This window comes from Carettochelys insculpta, chromosome 1, assembly GCF_033958435.1.
Source record: "Carettochelys insculpta isolate YL-2023 chromosome 1, ASM3395843v1, whole genome shotgun sequence".
Classification (NCBI taxonomy): Eukaryota; Metazoa; Chordata; order Testudines; family Carettochelyidae; genus Carettochelys; species Carettochelys insculpta.
In genome coordinates this window covers 204370519-204386836 of record NC_134137.1, presented here as the reverse complement: position 1 = coordinate 204386836, position 16318 = coordinate 204370519, and the positions used below count along the sequence as shown (strand labels likewise).

The 16318-nt window shown below is 50.6% G+C and overlaps 1 protein-coding gene across 4 annotated transcripts; it reads right to left on the bottom strand.

Annotated features, from left to right (window-relative positions):
• Positions 1 to 3793: 3793 nt before the first annotated feature.
• Positions 3794 to 15869, bottom strand: LOC142014833 (uncharacterized). 4 transcript variants are annotated; one of them, XM_074998015.1, is made up of 4 exons: positions 15628 to 15869; positions 8255 to 8402; positions 6538 to 6662; positions 3794 to 5996 (listed from the first exon to the last, which is right to left on the bottom strand). In XM_074998015.1, the coding sequence occupies exon 4, from the start codon at positions 5540 to 5542 to the stop codon at positions 4586 to 4588; it is 957 nt and encodes a 318-aa protein (XP_074854116.1). In that variant the 5' UTR covers positions 5543 to 5996; positions 6538 to 6662; positions 8255 to 8402; positions 15628 to 15869; the 3' UTR covers positions 3794 to 4585. The 4 variants fall into 4 exon arrangements, with proteins under 4 accessions (XP_074854116.1, XP_074854132.1, XP_074854123.1 ...); XM_074998031.1 differs by having other exon boundaries at positions 3794 to 5992; XM_074998022.1 differs by lacking the exon at positions 8255 to 8402.
• Between the last annotated feature and the right edge of the window lie 449 nt (positions 15870 to 16318).

The following is a 16318-nucleotide window of genomic DNA, read 5'->3' as shown; positions in this document are numbered from 1 at the left end:
TCATTAGCACAGCTGCACGATATTTCGCTCTCAGCAGAGAGGGCTGCTGGCAGTAAAGAGGCCCTGTGGACGTGCCTCTGTCAGGAAAAACCCACTCTGTCGCCAGCCCTTTATGCCTGAAAAAATTCAACAGACAGGCTAACTGGAAGCTCTGCAAACAGGCTGCCCGGTGAACTGCAAACCCTCTGTTGACAAAAGGGCCCCAGGGCACCTACATAGCTGTTTTGTTGACAAAAAGAACACTGTCGAGAGAGGCATCATACCTGAATGGGGAGGGATATAATGCTGCTGGCAGATGTGCTGGGTTAAGTTGACAAACTGTTGACAAAGAACAATTGTCGTCTAGACACTCGGCGTTTTTTTCCGGCAAAAGCCCAGTTTTTCCAGAAAAAGCTGCTTGTGTAGACGTGGCCAGAGAGTGATAATATTAACTCACTAGATATGTTCATTTCACTCCACCCTTCTACAGCACAGCACTAGATATCATGGTAGATGAAAGGGGAGCCCAATAAAGAGGATGGGGAAAAGGACAAAAATGTGGGAAGGAGAAAGCGAGGCAACCTGTGAGCAGGAGAAGAGAGAGATCGTGAAGAAAGCAAGCAGCAAATGAGCAAAAGAAAAAAGGAGACACCAATAGGGAGGAGGGAGAGAAAAAACTGCACACGCAGGATCAGAAAAAGAGACAGATAGGACAGGGTAGGGCAGAGGAAAAGGACCAAAGCTGAGCTGGAGGCGTGGAGAGAGACATAAATTCTTCTCAGTGCTGGAGCCCAAAGCAGACCCCAACCACATTTGGACTTGCCAGAGCTGCTGGTCAACTCAGAGGCAAAGGAGCTGCTAGAGCTGTTGCTGGCCACCTATCATGGGGAGATGGAGGGTACCCACCAAGGGGAAAGTAGGAAGTAGCCAAGGGGAGCCAGACGACAGTCTGTTTGGGCTTTGGATTGATACTACATCACTATGTTTCAGGCAGATCCCCACGGGTAGAGTGATGGAGCACTCCGCCACTGTTAGGGCCCTGGTCTGGGTGCAGGCCTCGGTGCAAGAGTGTGGGTACAGGTCCCACTACCCTTGCCACTCCAAGCTGGGAATGACAACCTCCTACCTCTCAGATGTGAAGCCTATGTTGGTTGGAAGTCTGCTAAACCCAGTACACCTGAGTGTTGTCCTGACTGCAGGCCAGAGCTCCTTAATGGTAATGCTCCACCCTACCTGAGGGCCTGGGAACCTAGAGTTGTTGCTGCTTAGCGCAATCCAGGTGGCCTCAGTTTTAAAGACAGCTAAGTCCCCTCTGAAAGAGCACTGCTGCGAGGAGGCACGGCAGAGACTGAGAAGGTGGGATAGCCAGGCATGTTTACAGGAACTTGTTGATTGAAATAGGGAGCACAACCAACAAGCATCACTTCCTACCTGTGCATGCAGTTTGTGAGACACTCACTCCTGGCTTCTCAATACACTTCCTGCTGTACACGCATTAACAGGATGTGCCTCTGTATCACCCTTATTTGGTAAAGTGGGGAGAGGGGAATCTGGATTTAACCCTGTCAAAGCAAAGGGTGCTTTTGCTGCCTCAGAGATATTGCTAAACTGGGATACAGTGGTGGACAAGGCACAATTTCTGCTGCAAGGGAGTTGGCAGCAGTGCTTTGTTATCAGAGCTAGAAAGAAAAGGAGACCCACAGAGACCTGAATTGGTAGAGCTTCAAACTGTCCATCTAAAAGGACAAATCACTGGCTAAACTCCCTCCATATGAGGACAATTTTGAAGAGCATATCTGAAGAGCATCTTGGCAAACGAAGATTTAGATATCTTTCCACAGAGGTAGACAAGATATGGGATCACCTTTGCAACATGGATTAAAAAATGGGGATGACAAACTACTTCCTGTATTTGTCAAGGGCCCAAGTGCATCTAAGCACCTACAAGACCTTATTTGTGCCTGAAGAGATCACTGGACAACCAGCTGTGTCAATAGTCAGAACAATCTTTGGTGCACAGAATTATGTACATGCCAGGGCAATGTGGGAGACAGCAGTTAACAAAGTTCCTTGGAAGTGGCCTTACACATGCAGAAGTTTTGCAGCCACTGCTGGTTGTCCCATGACTGCAAAACAATGCACTCCCACCAGTCTGTGCTGGTTTTTCATCTCCAGAACCTGCGCTCCATACTGTACAGTGACTCCAATGCTGCCAGAAACCTTGCGTTTCTTCTCTCCAGAGATTCTGTCTGTCAATGCCCCTGGAAACAACGAGCTCATATTGCACGAGCATTCTGTTGAGATGATACTGCATTGCAGTGTGCGAACTGAGCACAAAACACTACATCAAACTCTGAAGTGTATCAGGATCCATGTTAGTGTCTGTAATACAGGCTGGCAGCCAAGATGAAAACTGCCTAAAAATTCCATTTTTTTACAGCAGGAAAGGGAAGGTGTGGAAAATGCATTCTGGGATGATGATATCATAAACCCAGAACAAGTTGCGGCGACTTTTTTTCCCATAAGACACAGGTGCAGCATCCCAAAATGCAACAGGATGATAGGTGCCCAGAATTCACTGTTTCCACAGGCAGATTCTGGCAACCATGAGAGAACACAAGAAATCAACTTTCTGAGCTGGTCAGGACACTCAACCTCAACTTATAAAATCTAGTGTTAAAAAATCAACTTAAACAAATTCGACTTCATTCCTAAGTGTTGACATACCCTGAGTTACCAGGAGACCAGTTGGCTATTTTCTTTTGTACCACCAAACAAGGGGTTTAATTTAATCGCCCAGGATAGTCGGTCAATGTTTGTTCACCAGTACCAGGAGCAAACTCAATTTTTTTTAACAGAACTCTTTCTTAAACAGGTAAAAATCCCACAGAAACGAGGACAAATATTTTAAATGCAGCACTAGGATGTTACTGCCTCTGGCTAAGTCGTTCACAGCTCACATAATGCTGTGTGACTTTCATGGTGTGCCTTTTTCTCAGGATCACCATTCATATGGCACTTTGTTCTGCCAGCCCCTATCATTCAGAGTTGGTTGCTGTCTTAAACCCCATCACAATCACTATCCCTACATTCAGATTGGCAGCGGGTGTATATGTATCATAGATTTACAAACATAAAGTATTTGATTGCTTTCATTCCAGACTAAGGCATGTAGTAATTTCTTTCCCATTTGGCTGTGTGGATGGAACAGGCAACTTAGTAAGTGTTCTGTACCACAGAGTTTTAGTACCCCCCACGCTTTAGTTTGATCCAGCATCCTTTTTAGAGGACGATATAGTCATGTAGTAGTTTTTCTTCTTGTAAAGAATGCGTTAGGAAAACAGCCTTTGTGGTCTTTTCCCCACTCTGATTATTTGGCCTCCCCATATCTTCCTGTGCAGAAAATTTGTGCTTCCTTCATGTCATGATATTATAATAAAAAATCACAGCACATTACGAGTCTGAGGCCATGGCTGCGTTATAGACCTTACAGCAGCACTGCCAGACCATGGCAGCTGTGCTGCTGTAAAGTCTCCCATGTAAGTGCTCTATGCCTGAGGAAGCGAGCTCTCCCTGTCAGCATAATTAAAATATCAGCAATGAGTGGCAGTAGCTATGTTGGCAGGAGAGCATCTCTCACTGATACAGCACTCTCCATACCAGTGTCCTCTGTCAGTGCAACTTATGTCACTCAGGGGTGTGGTTTTTTCATACCTGGGGCTGACAAAAATTTCATTGAGAACGGGGCTAGTGTCGATACACCCGTAGACATACATGTCATAATTGCTTCACAATAACAATTGACAATTCCAGATTCATGGTAGTTTAAGTTAAAAGTGTTTATTCAAGGCGGAAAAACAGAATTATGAAATTAAAATTGAAAAAATTAAGCTATTTGTCTAAGCTTAATATTTTCCAATGCTTCTCATCTTTCATCTGTTCTCAATTGTCAAATAGGAGATCACAATTAAAAAAAATCTTGCTACATACTGACTGCACCTTTATGCCTTTCATAAAATGCCACCCTCAAGGGTACTTGAGCAAACATACTTGTGAGAGAAATGTTTATTAGTATGTTAATTGACTCATGGACTAAGTTATCAAACAACAGCAAATTTACTGCAGACACGTTAATTTCACGACCATTTATCTGGCAAACACAGTTCCAAGGAAATGGCCTGAGTACTGTCAGGTGCAGTTGAGGGCGGGGAGGTTAAATAAATATAATCAACGGGAACTAATATTTAAAAGAGTTCCAGAAAGTGGGAGACAAGAGCTGAGGTTCTGAAGGGAGCCATAAGGCTAGGGTGAGATCTGGCCAAGATGGCAAAGCCTGATCAGTGTGTTGAAAAAATGTTACACTCTGATCCACGTTTTACCCTCGTCAGTACTAAAAAGTAAAGACCGTGATTCCCCTAAATAGTTAACTGCCCAATTTCCTTCTATTGTGGTGCTTCACATCCATTCCCAAAGAACGGCTCAAACCATCAACACAATAAGGACACACTTCCCTCGCCCCCTGCCCCCTCACACTACACCACGACGCTCAGCTAGCTGTTCCCTGTGAGGAGGTTCATGTTCCCCCTCTCCCCAGCAGCAGTGGGTGCTACTGCGTATGGTGTTTCTGGTGCCGCACGAGCTGAGGCTGGAAGCGGAAGCACTGCCCGCACTGAGCGCAGCGGTAGGGATTCTCTCCCGTGTGGATCCGCTGGTGTTTGATCAGGTTGGAGTTCCCACTGAAGCACTTCCCGCACTCTGCACACTGGTAGGGTTTCTCCCCGGTGTGCGTCCGGCCGTGGTTGATCAGATCAGAGCTCTGGCCGAAGCTCTTCCCGCACTCCTGGCAAGCGTAGGGCTTGATGCCATTGTGGATCCGCTGATGCTGGAGGAGGTGTGAACGTTGGCTGAAATTCTTCCCACACTCGGGACATTTGTACGGCTTCTCCCCCGTGTGCATCCGCTGGTGTTTTATACACGTGGAGCTGTCGCTGAAGATCTTCCCACACTCGGCACAGACGTAGGGCTTCTGCCCCGTGTGGATCCGCTGGTGTTTAATCAGGTTGGAGCTCTGGCTAAAGCTCTTGCCGCACTCGGCACACACATAGGGCTTCTGGCCTGTGTGGATTCGCCGGTGCTGGATGAGGTGCGAGCTCTGGCTGAAGCCTTTCCCGCACTCGGTACATCGGAAGGGTCTCTCTCCAGTGTGCATTCTCTGGTGCTGGACCAAGTGTATGCTGCGACTGAAGCCCTTGCCGCACTCAGAACATATGGTGGGTCTCTCTGAGCAGGGCGCTCGTCGGGGGACAAGGGCCTCTCGGTGCTCCTGGAGCAGTTTGCTGTGAGCAGATTCCGTTTGTTTCCTCTCTGAAAGGTCCTCTCCCTGGGGAGTTGCTGTGTTGTGCTGACTCACAGGAGCTTGTCCCAGGTCAGAGCCCTGGGCAATATCTCCTCCAGATCTCACTGAAAACACCCCCTGCAGTTCCCTGCTCCCAGCATCTTCCTGCAGAGGAATCTCCTCATCTCCACTGTGGTCTCCTGGCAAAGACAAGATCATCTCAGACATGGTTATTTCCTGGGCTGGGGAGAAAAGAAGCCGTGGAAAGAGGACTTGCTAATGACTTATGGGTATGGGATGAATTCAGTTTCCACAACTCTCTCACCACTCAGAGACACGTGATGGCACACAGTTCTAGCCAAAGCGAGTCAGGACAGGCAGAAATCCACCCTTGACATTTGCTCAAACGATAGGAGAACTGGTTGCAACCTAAGAAGACTAATTACCAAACAGAACAAGATGACATGAGGCAGAAAGGTGAGCTCACAATAACTGTTGGAATCCTGTCTTCTTTTATTCCACTCACGGAGGGTTCCAAGTTAGTTCAGCTTATGCCTCCTCACCTATGTGAGTGTATTTCAGGAGCTTGGTTTCCTTGCAAGCCAGGTGAGCGAGGTCAGACAGTTCGTTGCCTTGTTCCATTTGAGAGGCCATGTCACATTTAGGAACCGGGAAGTCCTGCCTACAAGAAAGAGAAAACATTAGGGCCTGTTAAATATTCAGCCTAGGACTGTCCCAAAAGATGTTTTTAATTCCAATTTCTTTCATGGGGAAGGAAGGGAACAGAGCAATTGTGAAGGAGGGACAGTAGGGGAATTTGGGGAATTCCCTTTTAAGGAATCACACGTCTGATAGTTGATATATGTTATCCCTGTAGGAGATTCAAGGACCCCTCTTAATGGCAGAATGATATGAAACACACAGCCAGCCTCCCCTCATCCCAAACACCCCTCAAAAATCCTTTTGAAGTTGATGTCCATCCCAGGTAGAGGTGTGTTGGAAACAGGACATTCCAGCAAAGTTTTATATTCAGGAATTAGAGACAAATCAATACTGCTATACATAGACTCTTCCAGATAAAGACCTAAGAACAGGAGTAAGCTTCCAACTGACTGTCAGAAATCCTTTTAAATTCCTGAGCTGCCTCAGGAAAGAATGTTGTGTTTGAAACAAATGAAGTTACTTCAGAAATACTAACAGAACAAAGTACGGTGAGTCCTTACCTAGGAAAACGAGATTCTGGTAGCTGTCCTGCACGACACCCCTGTTGAGTTCCATCAGCTCTTTGTCATAAAGCCCTGCTACATCTTTGGACCGCACAATCACACTATAACATGCTCATTGGCACCTAAAACAAGAATTCTCCATTCAGTTTCTACTGCTCCAAGGACAATCTTACTTCTACATAGCAAGGAGTAGCGAATCAAGCATGAAGGGCACAGGAACTGGGAGATGCGACGGAGAACACAGGAGACACAATGACCCCCCCCCAAAAAAAAAAGAAAAGAAAAGGGGAGGGGGGAAAACCCTAAAAGTAACAAAGAGAGAAAGGAGAATGGGATAGGAGGAAAAACAAAGAGTGGAGGGGGTGATCCTACAGATCATGTCAACCAGCTATCTTGTTAAAACTAAAAATTGCCTCCTCTATAGTAGTGCTCTTAAAACGCCACAGGGAGCAGTCTCACGTATCTCCTAGGTGCTGGCTGCAATAGAATTTTCACAACAAGTTAACAAATTGTTAATTAACTCTAGGTCATTAATGCTTTCATAAAGGTCAGCACTTATATTTTCCAGGTGTTTGTTCTAGGATTTATCTTTACTCTTCACTCTAAGCTGGTGCTAAGGGAAACCACAGATATGAGAGCAAATCTTCAAGTCAATTTGCAACCAACTAACTGGAGGCAAGAACTCAAGGGAAGATGAGACCCCAGTGCGAACAGGTACTTGAAGGCTACTCATCCCACCTGTACTAGCTCATCCCTGGGGAAGTGGCTCGCATGGCACGTTGGTAGCAGTGCTCCCTCTAATTTTTTCCATCCATGGGTAAAATAAATTTTGTTACGTGCACCAAGGCAGATCTGCACCACCAACAGAAACACATGTTGGTGGTTGGGGGAGCTCTGCTAGTCTGCTGGGCAGCACCTGAATGTCTACTGGGTGATCGCCAAGCACTCGGCTTACGTGGAACACTGGTTAGTAGTGTTTAAGTTTCAGATCTAACAAGACGTGAAGGCGAATGGGCCAGGTAAAACCTCGCAGATTGGTGCTTTAAAAAAACACCAGTCCTTGGAGTCACATGATTACATGAGACTCTCAAGCTTTCATTTCAAAACAAAAAAGCAGTCGAGTAGCACTTTAGAGACTAGCAAAATAATTTATTAGGTGGTGAGCTTTCATGGGACAGACCCACTTCTTCAGACCAGAGCCAGACCAGAACAGACTCAATATTTAAGGCGCAGAGAACCAAAAACAGTGATCAAGGTTGACAGATCAGGAAAAAAAATATCAAGGTGAGCAAATCAGAGAGTAGAGGGGCGGGGGCGGGGGGGAGGAGTCAAGAATTAAATTAAGCCAAGTATGCAAAAGAGCCCCCTATAATGACCCAGAACATTCGCATCCTGGTTCAAACCACGTGCTAATGTGTCAAATTTGAATATAAAAGAGAGTTCAGCAGCCTCTCTTTCCAAAGTAGTGTGAAAATTCCTCTTCAGTAAGATGCAAACACTTAAGTCATTAACAGAATGGCCCACTCCATTAAAATGTCAGCTGACCGGTTTGTGGATCAGGAGTGTTTTTATGTCTGTTTTGTGCCCATTAACTCTTTGTCTAAGAGAGCTTGAAGTCCGTCCAATATACAAAGCATTTGGGCATTGTTGGCATGATGGCATATATGATGTTAGTTGAGGAACATGAGAATGTGCCCGTGAGTCTGTGACTAACCTGGTTAGGTCCAGGGATGGTATCCCCAGAATCGATATGTGGACAGAGCTGGCAGCGGGCTTTGTTGCAAGGAAAAGTCCCAGGACTGGTGTTCCTGCGGTATAGACTGTGGCTGTTGGTGAGAATCCTCATAAGGTTGGGAGGTTGTCTGTAGGAGAGAACAGGTCTGTCACCTAGGGCCTTCTGGAGTGTGGCATCCTGATTAAGGATACATTGTAGGTCTTTAATAATGTGTTGCAGTGGTTTGAGTTGGCGGCTGTACGTAATGACCAGTGGTGTTCTGTTCTTGGCTTTTTTGGGACTATCTTGGAGTAGCTGGTCTCTGGGTATTCGCCTGGCCCTGTCAATTTGTTTTTTTCTTTCTCCTGGCGGGTAATTAAGGTTTATGAATATTTGGTAAAGATCTTGTGGTTTTTGGTCTCTGTCAGTAGGATCAGAGCAAATGCCGTTGTACCTAAGGGCTTGACTGTAAACAATGGATCTAGTTATGTGTGCAGGATGGAAGCTAGAAGGGTGTAGGTAAATATAGTGATCAGTGGGTTTCCGGTAGACTGTGGTACCGATCAGGCCATCCTTGATTTGTACTGTAGTGTCCAGGAAATGTATCTCTTGCATGTTGTAATCGAGGCATAAGTTGATGGTGGGGTGTAGATTGTTAAAGTCTCTGTGGAATTCTTCTAGAGTCTCTATACAAGGGGTCCAAATCATAAAGATGTCATCAATGTATCTTAAGTAGAGGAAGGGTAATAGGGGCTGAGAGCTGAGGAATCGTTGTTCCAGGTCAGCCATAAATATATTAGCATATTGTGGGGCCATGCAGGTGCATTTGAAAGTTTCTAGTCCTAATGGTTGCACATACTCTAAATGCTCAAAAATGAGAGATGTAAAAAGAACCCTAAATTAATTATTTTAAAATAATGATTTGGGGTTCAGGCTCAATATTTTTTTCATGCCTTGGATCAGCAATACTGCAGACCTACTGCTTCAGGCTATACATAGAACTCCATACTCTGTGACTCGCTCTTCAAAACCAGATACACTAGAAACTTTATAGCAGAGGAGGATTAAATTCTGCACGATCAATAGGCAGGGAGCAGCTGTCTCCACTGGATGGAGGATACTCTAATCAGTGGTTCCCAACCTGGGGTCTGTGGATCCCTTGAGGTCCATGATGGTACTGCTGTGTGCTCACAGAAAATAAGTTTAAAATAAACTGCAAAGATACAATCATTATTTTTAAATTAAATATCTTCCAATAATGTTATTACTTGTGGTCTGAAAATCTATAATGTGGTTTTCTTTTTCATTTTGTGTGTAGACATGGACATAAATTTGAAATTTCCAGCCTTCTTTCAAAAGAACATGTGGAGCGCCTACACATATAATGCATTCTTTTGAAAGAAAATCAGAGGAACGCAGTGAACATTTTGAAATCCCTAACCCGATCTCACTTTGGGAAAAGTGTCCTCTTTTGAAATTCTTTTTCAAAAGAAGACGTGTAGAAACTCCATGGCCTGCTCATTCAAAAGAGGAGTCTGCCATGGCACCGGCCAGCTGGAGTACGGAGATGCCCTGGCCCACAACAGCAGGGCTCTATGATTTCTGTGTCCAGCTGCTTTTAAAGCTGCACAGACCTGGCATCCCTGTGGCAAAAAGCTTAGAGCATGCTAAAAGCACGGCCATGAGTTGCTCTCAACACACCCTCACACCCACCCCAAATCTGAAAAAATAACCACAATGGTAAGCAGCTGCCTGCCAGAGGAGCCCCCCCCCAGAGCCCTCACAAAGCTCCCAGGATCTGCAGACGAAAAAGGAAGGCGGACCAAAAAAAAAGGCTCCCTCCTGGACAGAGCCAGAACTGAGACACCTCCTCAGACTTTAAAAAAGGAGCAGGTCCTCCAGGAGATGGGAGTAAAGCAGCATAATGCCACAGCCTTCAGCTGCCTCATCCATGGCCTCAGCACCAGGGGACACCCCAAGGGCACTCTAGACCTAGTCTGGAGTAAGATGAAGGAGCTCCAGCAGAGCTACACCCAGGCCTCGGATGAGGCAGGATGCTATCGGTAGCTCTTGTCCATCCTGGGGCCATGAGGACAGCTCCTCGCCACCCACTGCCCTCCACACTGCTGCAGACAAAACGGAGGCAGAAGACGGGGGGAGCCGGGATTAGGGAGCCAGAGCCAGGGGCTGGACATGACCTTGGAGTGGTTGAGCAATAAAGGGGAGCTGATCATCGACATGCCTTCCCAGTTGTCCCTGGACTTTCTTGAGGTACTCTCTGGTGAGTCCCTGGTGGGGAACACACCCTGGTCAGCGGGGCAGGGAGGTGGCACAGCTGCCAGCAGACCACATGCATGCCTAGTGGTCCTGGCCGAGACACATCCTGGCTGGCCATGGCCCCCGGCATGCCATGACACCGGCTAGCCATAGCCAGCACCTGCCCCTATGGACAGCACCGTGAGCTGCACGCATGGCGAGAGGTAGGCAGGGCCGGACCGCACCCAGGGACCGTCCCACATGGACAGGGAACCTCTCCGCATCTGCGATACCCCATGAACACCGTGCCCTTGGACGCAGGTGTTGCCCCCAGCGGGGTGGGTGTTGCCCCAGGGTGGGAGATGCCCCAAGGGACATGACTCCAAGGGCCATGATGAGGGACTGAAACACTGTCCTTCTCTCCTTTCAGCTGCACCATCTGTGGTCCCGGAGAGCCCCCTGCAGGCAGTGGACAAGGCCTGGGCACCCCCGCACCACCACCACATGGGGCCCATGGCTGGAGAGCTCAGCAGTGGTCAGGGGAGGACACCACCAGCCTCCACCAGGCCAAGGTGGCAGAGCGACACCTCCAGCTGGAGGAGACCAACACGGCCTGGTGAAGGGTGGCCTGGGACCTGTCCAACCTTGAGGACATTAGTAGGATGCGGCGGGAGCATGTAGCCAACATGACCCACCTACTGGCCCCCCTGCCAACCCTAACCCTGCCAAAGCCCTCCCTCGGCACCCCTGCCCACGGTTCTCGCCCCACCCCAGCCCTGCTGCAGACCCTAAACCCCGGTAGGGAGGGGATCCTGGGGCTGACAGGGCTCTTGGCCTTTGACCCCTGCCCCTGAGTGATTTCCCCCCACTCTCCTTCCAGGTTCAGATCCCTCCCAGGCCCCCAGTGTACATAGTTTGCCCTCCTTCCCATGGTACAGAGTTTTTGAATTAGTTCAAAAATAGTAGTTTAAAAGTTTTATTTTCCAAAGATCCCCATGTTCTTGGTGGGGGGAGCATAGGGGAGGGTGCACTGGTGTGGTGGTGTGCATGGTGAGGGGTGGCTATGGGTGGGGTTCAGTGGGGCCTATGAACGAGGCTTTCACGAAGGACCTCTCTGATGCATCACAGTTGGCCTGGCAACTGGGAGCAGTGGGGGGCCGCTCATAGCCAGGCCCTGCACTTGGCCACCCACCACCTGTGGGACATTATGCACCAGGATCTCCAGGCACCAGAGGAGGCACTACCACTGCCCTTTCAGGTGCCCAAAGGTCTGCTCCACTAGCTTGCGGGCCCGGTTGAGGTGGGTGTTCGAAGGCCTCCAGGGTGCGGTTGAGGTGACTCATATAGGGCCACGTGAGCCATGGCTGCAGGGGCCAGGCAGCATCCGTCATCATGCAGAGTGGTACGGTGACATTGCTGACTGGGAGCTCCCGCTGGGGGATGTAGGTCCCAGCCTCCATGTGCCAGCACAGGCCAGAATTCTGGAACACACGGGCGTCGTGTGTCTCGCCCGCTCAGCCCACGTACACAACCATGAACCGGCCCTTTGAGTCCACCAGGGCCTGCAGCACTACTGAGTGGTAGCCCTCGCAACTGATGTAGTGACGAGTGCTGCGTGCTGGGGCGTGGATGGGAATGTGCGTCCCATCCAAGGCGTCGAAGCAGTTCGGGAAGCCGAGTGCTGTGAATCCCCTGACGGCTGTGTCCAGGTCACTCATGCGGACAACTGTGGAGGAGCATCGCATTGATCAGGGGGACAAACTGCAGGGGATGGAGGACATGTGCTCTTGTGAGGGCATGGAAGGCAGTTCCCAGCCACCACACCCCTGCCCCCACTGCTGCCTCCTGGCCCCTGCTCCCCGCTACCGCCTCCCAGCCATCAGCCCCTGCATCCCCCGCCCACTCCCAGGCATCAGCTCCTGCACCCCCTGCCCCCTGCTCCCCTCTACCCCCTCCCAGCTATCAGCCCCTGCACTCCCTCTCCCCAGAGCCCCCTGCCCGTGGTGGGGGTGTGACCCAGTGCGTGGCTTACCTCCATGAGGACAGCCCCGATGGTGGCCTTGGCTACCCTGAACTGAGGCTGCACAGAGCGGTAGCTGTCTGGAGTGGCCAACTTCCATATAGTGATCCTGATGCAATTCTTGAGGGGGAGAGCAGGCTGTGTGGTGGTGTCCTGGTGCCTCAGTGCAGGCGTGAGCCAGTGGCAGAGCTCTTGGAAGGTCTGCCTGCTCGTGCAGAAGTTCTGCAGCCATCTGGCATCATGCCACTGGCCGGCACCAGCTGCTCCCACCAGAGGCACTGGTTCACTGGGAAAGGGTCACTGGCAGGATCCAGGCTGGGAGGTTCCATGGCCCCGGGGAGGGCAGCTCAGCCACCCAAGGATGTGGGGGGCAGCTGCGATGACTGTGCTCAACAGCTGTAGCACATTGTCCGGGATGTCAGCGTCTAAAGCCAGGAGCAGGCACACGGACTCCAATATGCTGCGTGCTGGGCTCTGCGTTGCTTGTGGCACCTTGGCAGGCCTCAGCATGTGCAGGTGGAGAGTGTTTTGGAGGGTCCTGTTAAGAAAGCAGTTGGCTGCAGGCCCCGGAAGGGCTTGGCAGCCACATGACCCCACCCATGGTGCCTCTGGCTCCGTTCTTTTGAAAGACAGCCCAGAGCTGCGTGGCCGCTCCCCTTCTAAAGAATGCACCGGTCTTTCGAAAGGGCAGATCGAACCTTTGATCTGCTTTTGTGTGTAGCTGCGTGCTTTCAAAAGGCTAGAATTCGACTGTTATCATTCGAACTCCAGCCTTTCAAAAGAGCTCACGTGTAGACACAGCTGTAATGAAGTGTACATACCAGCTAGCATTGGCTTTGATGGAGGTCCAGGAACAGTTTGGGCAGGGCACTGGGGGTCCATACTAGAGGAAAGGTTGGGACCCACTGCTTTAAACTGCTCTTGGCAGTTCTGTGATGCTGTAAGCCTTGTGAAACACCATCTTAGAATACGTCCCACACTGGCATGCGAAGGATCAAAAGGGTAGATCCCTTTCCATGGCCCTTTTGGTTCTGAGGGCTGGTCTAGACAGGGGGATTCCAGACAGCAATGACTTTTCCCAACTGTGTAGTTACATCAGAACAACCCCAAAGGAAGACCGGCAAAACAGCTATACTCTGCAATCTGTGCCAGTGCAACTAACCCCACGCTTTAACCAGAAGTGACCAAGGTCTTGTCTGCACTCACAGGTTACATTAAGGTAGCTCCGCTACTGGCTGGCTCCAATGGCTGCACATTCTGGGACTGCTAACAAAGGTATTAATGACAAATGGAGGCTAGGGACACCATTCCTGCCCATTTGGCTAATAGCAGGAGGGTGCTCTGGGCTGGGATGGAGAAGCTGGAGGGACTAAAAGGGAACCAGGGCTCAGGTGGTTCAGGTGCTGGGGGTGGACTCTGGGGTGGGGAGGAGAGGTTTGGGGTGCAGGTCAGTGTACCAGACTGTAAGCAAAGGGTTTGGAGGCAGGTTTCCCATCAGGGCTGGGAAAGTGGGTCAGGGCACAGAGTGTGGAGTCTCAAGGGTGCAGGAGCTGGGCTGAGTTTACCTGAAGTGGCTCCTCAAAGCAGCAGCCTGTCCTGCCCCCAGCTCGCACATGGAGACAGGCCCTATCTGCAGGCACCACCTCCACAGCTCCCATTGGCCATGGTTTCTGGTCAATGGGAGCTGCAGGGCTGGCACTTGAATGGGAGGGGAGTGTGCAGAGCCCCCTGGCTGCCGTGCTTCTGGGAGCTCCACAAAACTGGTGCACACAAGAAGTGGGGTAAGGCAAGCCTCTGACCCTCCCGCCCTAGTAGGAGCTTGAGAGATCCTTATTAAAAGGCCCAACAGGCCAGATGTGGTCCATGGGCTGCAGTTTTCTCCTCCTTGCTCAAGATCAGCATTCCCTGTAAGTTGTGCCCCAGTGTGGGTGCTCAGGAGGGATTCAAATACTGCTTGGCTGGTTAGCAGAGCACCCACAGCTAGGTTTTGTTTCTGCTGCTGGTGCACATTCACACATGCGTCAGTGCACATAAAATTTATTCCGCAGAGAGAGGGAAAAAGTCCATACGTGGAAGGGAAAGATTAAAGGGAACATTGCTCATTTCTACTCAGCCTGAAGAATGAACTCCCTACAGTTCTGTAAGGGTGGGAGGCTGTAACCCAGCATGGGATTGAAGCAGGTGGTAGGAGGTATTCCCGAATCGCAATCTCCCTTTGTGTCAGCTGAATGGGGACCGCAGAACATACAAAGAGTTGCTTCCCCGTTGAAAGGGGTACTTCAGTACACCGGGGGGAGATGCTGAAGGAATGGGTGCAAATGCGTTGCAGGAAAATGCTAGTGGGAGGGGACACAACAATAAGAGGATTGTGGGGCTGCTAGACCCCGTCAAGGGAAGAGGGTGCTATAATGGGAGGACACTTCTGTATTGTAGCAGGGGAGTGGTGCTTGAATGGGGGTGCTGAGGTCTGTATGGAGAGAGGGGCAGGGAGGGCTGCCTACTGGAGTGGTAGTGAGATAAAAACCCAGGAGCAAGGGGTCAAACTGAAATCTGCAAAGGGGCAGGCGGACAGAGGACTGCTGCAGAAGGGGAACAAGCAGTGTACAGGGGGCCAGGTGCCAGAGAGGGGGGGACAGGAAGGGCTCATCAAGAAGGGGTGCAAGGGCTAATAGAGACGGCTCACGCTGCCCGTCTGTGCTACAGGGGAGGGGGTGCAGAAACAGGGCGGGGTCCCCGGGGAGCCCCTGGGAGGAAAGGAAGGGGGGCTGACAGGGAAAAGAGGGTCTCCTTGCTAAGGAAAACACTGTGCAGATGGGTCGGGGGAGTGGGAAAGCTCCCTCGGTTTTGTCAGCTGGGCTCTGGGCGAGTTCCCCCCCACTGCACTCGCGGGGGGTGGGGGTCAGCTTGCAGCTCTCCGTGCCTCTCTCAGAGTCCCACCCCGACCCCGGGCGTGCGAGGAGTCCGCAGGCTTGTCAGCCAGACGCAGAGAGCGCGAGGGGCAGGTCTGCCGCAGCGGGCGGCGCAAACGGGCCGGCTGCCCTAGAGCTGCAGCAGCAGCAGCAGCAGGCCGCCTCCCCTGCCCCCATCAGCTGCCTACCTGCACGGAAAGGCAGCCAGAGCCCGCGCAGCCTCCGCTCCCCAGCTCCCCTCCGCCGGGCGTCGCTTCAGCCCCGCAGAGCGCCCTGACCCGGCAGATTGCGGCTTCCTGCTCGGGGAGGGCAAAGGACGCTTCCTGGGAGGAGCCCGGAGGCAGGCTGCGGGGTAAGGCAACACCTCAGGGCTGCGGAGGGAGGAGAGCTGTGCAGGGGTCCCGGGTAGGCCGGGCCTGGGTAGGGCAGCTGTCACAGTGCTGCCAGGGCACAGGCACAGCCCAGCATTTGCATCCGCTGCTCCACGCATGTCAGAGGCGGCGTTTTCCAGTAAGCAATTAGGGCCAACCATGGCAACCAGCTTAGCGAAGTGGGGGGGGGGGGCACCCCCAGGAACATCAATGACTGTACAGACTGCGCTCAGCATGGACCAGGTTGTTGTGCAAGCCATTCCTTTCAAGGCTGCAAGCTTTCTGGTATCATACTTAAAGCCCCAGCTCCTGGAGTCAGGTGATTACAAACCTGAGTTTATTTCAAGAGTAAAAAGTTTCTAGCCCTCATAATTGTGGAGAACTTAACTGTATGACCTGAATGCATCCTAAAGGCTCAAAAATGCACAGGGAAACAATCACTTTTTTTTAAAAGAAAGATATGATTCTAAAGGCAATATTATGACTTTAAAACGTTTTGGGTCTAGGC